Below are 8,646 nucleotides of genomic sequence, written 5' to 3' on the forward strand. Positions count from 1 at the left end.
CTATCCCTCCTTTGTATATGTCTAAAACATTCTTCAAAACATTAGTGTATGAGGACTGTCAAATAGATTTACTTCTTATTCTTCTACATATCTAGAAATGTTAAAGTATTGCATTATTTGTCCTTAACATAGTAAATGCCTAGTTTGTTAAGCAGCAAAAAAGTTATTATTTATTTTATTGGCACTTTGAATAAAATGATCCTTTGAAATAAGTGCTAGGCAGTTTAAGTTAGGGTGGTGTGGTTGGTTAGCACTGTCATCTCACAGAAAGGCTTGGCTTGAATCTTCCAGCTGCTGGGGCCTCTCTGTGGGGTTTGTGATTACTCTCTGGGTACACTGACTTCCTGCTGTCTTCTAAAAGACATGCATGTTGGGTTAATTAGTGATTCTAAATTGGCCATAGGTGTAAATTGTTATCTGTCTCTGGTACAGACTGGTAATCTATTCAACTCTTGCTGTGGTACAGCAGGGATAGGCTGGAGCCCCGCTGCAATCCTGAATTGGAAAAAATGATCAAGAAAATATATAGATATTTTAGTAGTCTAATTTTTAAAAACATACACGGTGGTCTGTTTTCACAGAGGACCTTAAAATAAACGACTTAATTCCATGAAGGTGCTTTAGCTTCTGCTATATATGCATACTGGCTAACTGCCACTGTCTCACTGGGACACTTGAATAGAGCAGAGCCAACTTTTATCTCTTTATGAAGTTCAACTCAAGGTCCTCCAAGCAGTGCGAGTGTTTTCTTGTCTTGGTTAGGATCAAACCCAAACAAATTAAGCTTCCCTCGAAAGTAATTTCTTGCAAAAATATTCAGTCTGCAGAGTTGCATCTGTACAGGGTTCAAATTTCATGCAAAAGGCTTAAGAGCAATTTATCTTGACACACTTATTTAAAGGGTCAGTTCACCCAAAATGACCCAAAAAGTACTCAAAAGTAGTATTTTGCCATGTTGGAGGTATATTTTAGGTAATCAGTCGTCCATGTAATCTGCATATAGTGGCAGTAAACTTGATCTTTGTAAGGACTATTTTTGCACCAGTTGTGGATTTACAGCTAATATAACTCAATAGAATTGTATATTTTTTTTTATTTATTCTGTCTTGTTGTTATTTATCTCCTCATTTGTGCAAGGAAAACATAAAAATTGCCGAAATTGATGTGATGGAAAAGGCGAAAATTTTGGCACAGTTTTAGTCAGCATAATTGCTAATTGAAATTGGTGTGCATTCAATTTCTTTATCACAATTTGGTTTCAGTGAAGCCTGTCAGTTGCTGTGGTCTGTAGCACATCCACAGTAACAATGGTGTTGCTTTTTGTGGGTCCCATTCCTGCTTTAAAATGCTTTTTTAAAAAAACAAAACAAAAAACATATTGCAGTGCTTAAAAAATTTATTAGATTTGCCATAAAAACGAAGAAAACATAGGAGGTTGTTTAAAATTAATAATATATTGTTATTTATTAGGTAAGTAATAAACCGAATTGTATTACTTACAAAAGTAAGTGACAACATTAAGTAAGTTTCTATACCCAAATTTGAGCCAGAGAAGTCATAAATGAATGAAACATAACATTCAACCACTGAAACTAATGTTTTTAGTTGTATTTACAGGGATGACAGTAAATAATTGTAATTTTGCGTCTTAAAAAATAGTATCATGCATTACTATTTTTTACAGTAAATTAATTGATAATGAGAAAAATTATGTTTCACCATTAAAATATTTCAATTTCAGAGGTTGAGCATATTAGTAACTCATCTTTTTTGGTAATAACCAGTATTCTACATTGAATATAATAAATTTGTTAAGCACTGTACATTCATCTTTGCTTAAGTGCATTTGCAGGAGAATTCTTAAAACCTGCTCAAATAACGATAAAAAGATTTTGATGAATCCATACCAGTAGAATTATAAAGGAAAACTTGAGTGACTCAGTCTTTTAAGAGGAACTCCTTTCTCAATGTGACTGTTGCAAAGCAAGTGAAAGTGATCACTTAAAAATCATGTTGTAATAACATGTATTCGAACCCTTTGAGCTCTGCCAGTTGACCTTTTTTAACAGTCTGTCTGAAATAGCAGTGGGAAGTTCACAGGATCAGATGTTCCAGGACTCAGTCCAGTCACAGGGTTATTCGAGGATCATTCCTCATTCAAGATGGGAATGCAAAGCAAAATATCGCACAAGAAAAGAAAGGCAATCCATATTTGTACCAATCTCATAATTTATTTAAATATATTTCATTTTTAAATATAGCTATGGTATATATATATATATTTATATATATATATATATATATATTGGACACCCCTTTGGGAAACTCCAGTCATGTTAATTTATGGTACATAGGTGGCTTCTTTTTATGTTTTGCTTTACAGCATGTAGATATTGCTCCTGCTTTTAAAGATGGCCTACATTATGTACAATGTTACCTTTTGATGACTCAAATACATAAATATACTCTGTACTGCACTCTACCAAAATCCAACAACCACTTGTTTTGTTTTATTATTATTATTATTTTTTTATATCTTTTTCACAAAGATGCAGAGAAAAATTCATGCAATTAATAATTTAATCACAGTTCTTTCTCAGTATGAGCACAAGTGGCTGAAACTATGCACTGACTGCCAACTGGAGGTCTGTGAAAACTTGTCTGTGTAGAAGGTAGTACAGGCAAGGTTGAGCATATTTGGATTTTGCTCTTTTCTTGAGCGAAATAAATGAAGAAAAATATGTTTTTGTTTTGTTTTAGCAACATCTTTTTTGGATCCCAGCATGAGGAGGCCCCAGGTTGGTGTGTCTCAGCCGCTTGTTTCTTTATCTTCTCCATTCTTCAGTTTCACTGTCTTTATCCTGGTCTGGGTTTTGTTGCCTGGGTTGCTCCCCCATGTGGTGACAGCTAACCATCAAGGCCCAGCCTGAGTGGTGGGTGGCACCCGTCCACGCCTTAGCAGAAGGAGACCTCAGTGAATGACAATACTGTGCCTAGTGTCAGTCGGGGCTGGTCAGATTTAGGCTTCCTTACTGTCCAAGGCACTTTCTTCCCAAGTTTTTTTTTCTTCTGAAGGACTCGTGTGTGACTTTGACCTGTAATAAAGAAGACGTGATATTAAGGACCAACTTGAAAACACCTGAAAAATTCTCCCCTCTCCAGAAAGAATCACAAATACTAAGAAATTTGATACTTTGCTCTCGCTGTGCCACTGTTAGGGCATGTGTGTGTGGACACAGCAAGCTTCTCACCACGGAGAACAAACGTCTGAGTAGTGCCTCCAGACCAACATAACCTTTACACTATAACCATAACCGGAGAGATTTTTGACTCTGAATGACACTGATAATTTGTGCAGTGCAAACATTTAATTTATTCTTACTTAAATAGGAATCATACAACATAAAAAAAAATCCACAAGAAGGTAATATCCTGAATCTAGGATTTTTTTACTTAAGCAAAAGTATCATTAACAGTACTGATGATTTAGTGTAGTGAGCATTTAAGTGCATGATTACATCATTATTATCAATTAATTCTATGTAAGCATTAATTTTATGCTTTAAGTGCTCAATGTAATAATTGAACTCTGCTGCTGAGCTAGAAGAAAACACGGTTAAGTGCTTATGGGAAATAGTAAAAATAGCTGTAAATATAAATACTGTTATAGATTAGTGTATTAATATATTATAGAGCTTGGCTCGAAATACAGATTCATAAAACGGACATTCATTTAACGTTTAAATGCATCATAAAGTACAGTATTTGAGTGGAAGTTTAGTTATCTGTGCCAAAGAAGTAGAAAGTAACACAGTATGTTTAATGACTGTAAGTTAAGTCAAATTAAGAAGTACGCTACTGTGTGTTTCCAAGTGTTTTGTACTTCTAGCCAACTTTTAAGAGAGAAATGGCACTAGAACTATACCTTTCTTTCTGCTTTATAGTTACGTTACCAATCAAATTTACGTTAATGAAAAAACAAACAAAACAAACTGTAATGCATTTGTACAGATTATAACTACAATCCTGTATATAACGTAGTGACAGTTATAGAACTATAAAAGCAAGCTGATACCAAAAAACATGCATGCATTAGCAGTGCTACTCTAGTAACAACAAATCAGCTCAGAGTACATGTGTCCACACTGAAGACTTTTACTTGTGGCTGCAGTTTTACCGCATGGCCTTCTTAATTTTGCTCAAGTAAATGACCTTGAAGACTACCTCATACTTCCTCCTTATCACATCCTGTTCAACATTAATGACTGTGTTACACGCACACACAGTCTATAATGTGCTCTGAACTCTGTTGTCTATGTTCAACGAGACACATTAACGAGCTGTTCCCCATAAAAAATTCATGTTTGAATCAGAGGAACATGTTACCGTACCTGGTGTGTGCTACCCCTCTGTGCACTGTGGGCTGCCTGCTAGCCGTGTCAGAAGCCGTGCACATCTTTTGAAGTCTGAGGAAAGAAAATAGGATGGACAGATAGTGAGTGGTTTAGTGTGTTGACATTGGACGGACAAGATCATTACTCATGGTGTCAAGAGGGCCAGTGTAATGGCAGCTTACATGCAGGTATCGTGCAGTCTCTCGTGTGGTGGTAGAGTTTGTACACCGACTTCCTGCACTTGGGGCTGAAGGAGAGCGGACCTGAAACAAGAACAGAGAGGAGGCTTTAAGAACGTTGCCGCAGCAACCTTCACTAACATCTGTTTTGTAGTCACTGTCTGAAGCTGTAATTCACTTTTGTGTGCTATAGCTTACTTCCCTGGCCTGTTTTTGTAGAAATCTTTTTAGCAAACACATTGAAAGACATTGAATTTGCAGTAATGTCTTACCTGTTAAGTATTTTATGAACTTCTCCTTCTTTCTTAGATCTCTGGGAAATATGGCTGTTTAAAGAGAGGAGATAAGGAAAGGGTGTCAAGTTTTAGTCTGTATCATATAGACAGAAGAAAATGGATGGATGGCATATTTTTATCAGGATGGTTTTATAACCAGATAGTTTTGGTTATATTGCATGCACTTGGTAGCCTTAACGAGAAAATAGAGAGGAAATTGTTCTTCTCTATGAAACTTCCATATCCCAGTATGCAACATCACTGTCTGTACATCCAACTTAAGATTCCTTCCCGGAAGAAAACTCACCGACAGCCTGATTCCCTCTGAATGCTTTGAGGTCCCGAAAATCCTTCTGCTCCATCGGAGAGCTCGTCTCTCGTGACATTGCCGGCGCTTCTGTTTTGGCACTGTGGCGTCCCCGACTCCCCTCCACCTGCTTCACGATCTCCACCATCCGCCTCAAGTCCTGCTGCTCGTCCATGCCGTCCGATGCGTCCCCTGTTGGGACCGTGGAAGGCGCGCTCTCGCCGCAGTGGTCGGTGAGCGTGCACATCAGTAACACCAGTCCCATAATGAAATGCCTGCGTAGTTCGCTCATAGCTCCCGGTGAGTGAGGGGGAAACAGTGAGGTCGTATTTTCTTTTCAGGGCACCTGCAGGAGAGATTGAGTATGAATGTTAAAAGCGTTGCTCACAGCTTTTCATTTCCTAATTTCACAAGTCCCAGAATCCCATTAGGCTAAACCCCGCCGAGAGCGACTGTAAATGCTGGTTAAAATCCATCCAACGCCGCAAAAACAATAACACAAGAGTTTCTCAATGGGCCACAAAGCGAAAATCACAGTACTGCACGCACCTAATAGTCCATCAAGTTCCGATCATAATTGATTGACCGAAGCTTGATGGACAGTTAAGTAATCGTACCCACGCGCTATTTTACTTTATCTTCAAGTACGCTTTCCAAAGAAACCTTATTATGCCAAACTGCTTACCACTTGCTTGTTTTTAAACAGTTACTCTGTGTTTTTATGTTTTTAGTAACTTGAGTGTCTTCATTGCCTAATTGTGGCTTCAGTCTTGTAGCTTAAAAAGTTTTATTCCTGTTGATCCAGGCTTCTGTTACCGAGACGTTACACGACACAGTTAAGTCACGCTCAGAAAAAAAGCAAAAATGCATCAGTAAGAGAGGAATTAAGAATAAAAACATAATAGTAAAGAAATCTAGATTCTAAAAGTGAGAATTTAAAGCTATTTTTACCTTTATAAAGTCTTCAGACACTGATGACTTTCTGCGCACACAGCTGTAAGAAATGCAAACTGTGCGCAACTTCGGAGTTTGTCCGCTCCAAAATATGTCCTCTTAAAAGCTGCTTTTATTAAGGCAAAAACAAAGCTCGTGAAGTCACGGATCTTCGCGGAGCCCCTGTGGTCATCCTCTGAAGACCGACAGACTGTAGGGAGAGAGCGCACAGAACAGCTCAAGTGGTCCGGTGCTCCCAGATCAGATCCCGTGCGCGTCCTGGCTGAAGTAGCAGATTAGTCGCCAAGAAGTGGGGCTCACTTTTTATTCTGTCTCGCCGACGTGGTGACCTGTCCGCTGTAGGTTACTCCGCAATGTCTGTGAGTGTGCATGGGTTGAGTGACCATCACTTGAATGCTGTGTCAAGTTTTCTGCGCCCCCCCTCCTTTGCCTTACTCCATTTATATGTACGATACGCGGTTACAGGAAGCCTTTTTCCTACTAACAGGCTACTTCCACTGAAATTTCCACTCAGCCCAGAATACAGTGCAGATACCGACATCTTAGTGGAAATGCTCCCATATCCTTCTGAGGCTCATAACCTCATTAGAGCCATTGCGCGTTTTACATCCATCATGGAAATTGAAACGCAATTAGGCTATGGACAGTTTAAGGATTATTTTGAAAATTAATTACAAACGGGTTTTAATACTTATTTCCCTATAGTTTCTGGTCAGAACAGTCCGGTAAATAGGATTACTGAGGTTTGCAGGTTTTCTCCTCTTTGGGGATTAGTCTGTACTAGCCTGCCGTGGTTTGAACAGCTTTTTTTTTTTTTTTTTTTTTAAAGGGGGGGGGGGGGGGGAGTATGGGTATGGGCGTGCAAGTGGCTCCCATTCGCCCCCTCCCAGTCCCCCCGTTTCCCCCACAATATTGTGAAGACACGATAGGGGTGAAGCGTTATGTTTCATACCCTTGAGAATAAAACACTAAATACAGCTTCACAACTTGTAAAGAAAGCGTCGCTAATGTGTGTGTGTGTGTGTGTGTGTGTGTGTGTGTGTGTGTGTGTGTGTGTGTGTGTGTGTGTGTGTGTGTGTAATCAAAAACATAGCTTTTCATCTTGGAGTCTTCAGAAAAATACTCTCAGATTTTCCACATAATCTTCTCTCTTTCACACAGTCTAATTGTTGCAGGGTATTTATAGTGACCACTCGGTGCTCTCAGTGCATGGCTGGGTGAAGCTGTGGCCATGCGTAAAGTGAAACCTTGGTGCTGAAAGGACAGTGCGCGCTATCATCGAGCTCCGAAACTCCTCCGCCAGCAGGCAGTCCTTTGCTCGTTAGCGGTAATGCCTTCCTGTTTAACGGCAGAAAAATTTCCTTTGAACGAACTATATACTGATTTATAGTAAAATTTTGACAAAAGTGGACACCGATTCATTCACCCTTTCATTATGAGCTATCCTATTGTATCTGCAAACGAAAGAGGATGGATGTGCTTCAAAGGCAGTGACAAATCCAATGACACTGCACAGCTGTTTGGCTTGGGGAAAAACAACTCTGTGTGCCTTTATATTCGAAGGAGGATGTGATCACCGATTCTGCTGCTCTAAAGCCAAACTGATTGATCCGTTTAGGAAAGAAGTAAGTTCGATAATCAAAAGAAATGGGGGAAAGGTGTTTAATTTATGACACGACCACCCACCCTAATGAAGTGCGCTTGAGAGAGAAACCTCTGCACATCTGGAGCAGTGTCCAGCCTTTGATCTCACAAAAACTAAACCGTTTCGCTACACTAAGCAATAAATTTGGGGAGCAATGTCAAGTGAGCCCAACATTGATAATAACATTTAATGAAATGCAAAATAAACTAAAACTATTTTTGCCCATATAAGACTATATATGTATATCTATCTATCTATTTATCTATCTATGCAAATGTCACTCATATAACAATCATCAAAGCAAATATTAGAATGCATTAAAAAAATCAGTATTTTGTGAGTGAAATGTGAAGAAACGTTTCAGCAGGGGGCGTCATTCTGCACAAATAAAATCAGTGTTAAGTTGCTCACATTTGTACTCTTGTTCAGAACAACAAACACTCAGCCAGCTCCTTGGCTGGGTTTGACACTTGAAGTCTTTCCACGCAAATGGAAAACAAAGTACCACCACGGAAAGCAACATGCTCAAAACCACAAAACCCATGTCTGCTGAGCAGATTATCGCCATCAGTCAAATTACATCAAGCTCACTGTACGGCAAAGACTAGGTGAAAATAATTCCAATATGAAAAATGTTAAAGCTTTTAGTCTTGGTTGGGATATAAATGTCTCTTCAGTTTGGACTGAAAAGAAATAAAAGAAAATGAAACAACTGAGTTTAAATGACTGGTAAGTACAAAGGAAGGTTGATGTTTTATAATGTATCAGTATTCCTGTTAATGGTTTGGCAAGCAGATAAGTACAGACAGAAGAAAAGCATAACTGTTTGGCACTTTGATGCTCATTTTAGTCTGTTATTTTTAATTCTTTGGACTTCTGCTAGAAATGTTTT

General features: G+C 38.7%; 1 protein-coding gene across 1 annotated transcript; it reads right to left on the reverse strand.

Annotated features, from left to right (window-relative positions):
• Positions 1-1,423: 1,423 nt before the first annotated feature.
• On the reverse strand, positions 1,424-6,891 carry LOC134643089 (ALK and LTK ligand 2-like). Its single transcript, XM_063495305.1, has 6 exons — positions 6,107-6,891; positions 5,156-5,501; positions 4,846-4,899; positions 4,577-4,657; positions 4,392-4,466; positions 1,424-3,095 (listed from the first exon to the last, which is right to left on the reverse strand). Exons 2-5 carry the CDS (start codon positions 5,445-5,447, stop codon positions 4,402-4,404), a joined length of 492 nt encoding a protein of 163 aa, XP_063351375.1. The 5' UTR covers positions 5,448-5,501; positions 6,107-6,891; the 3' UTR covers positions 1,424-3,095; positions 4,392-4,401.
• Between the last annotated feature and the right edge of the window lie 1,755 nt (positions 6,892-8,646).

This window comes from Pelmatolapia mariae, linkage group LG15, assembly GCF_036321145.2.
Source record: "Pelmatolapia mariae isolate MD_Pm_ZW linkage group LG15, Pm_UMD_F_2, whole genome shotgun sequence".
Taxonomy (NCBI): domain Eukaryota; kingdom Metazoa; phylum Chordata; class Actinopteri; order Cichliformes; family Cichlidae; genus Pelmatolapia; species Pelmatolapia mariae.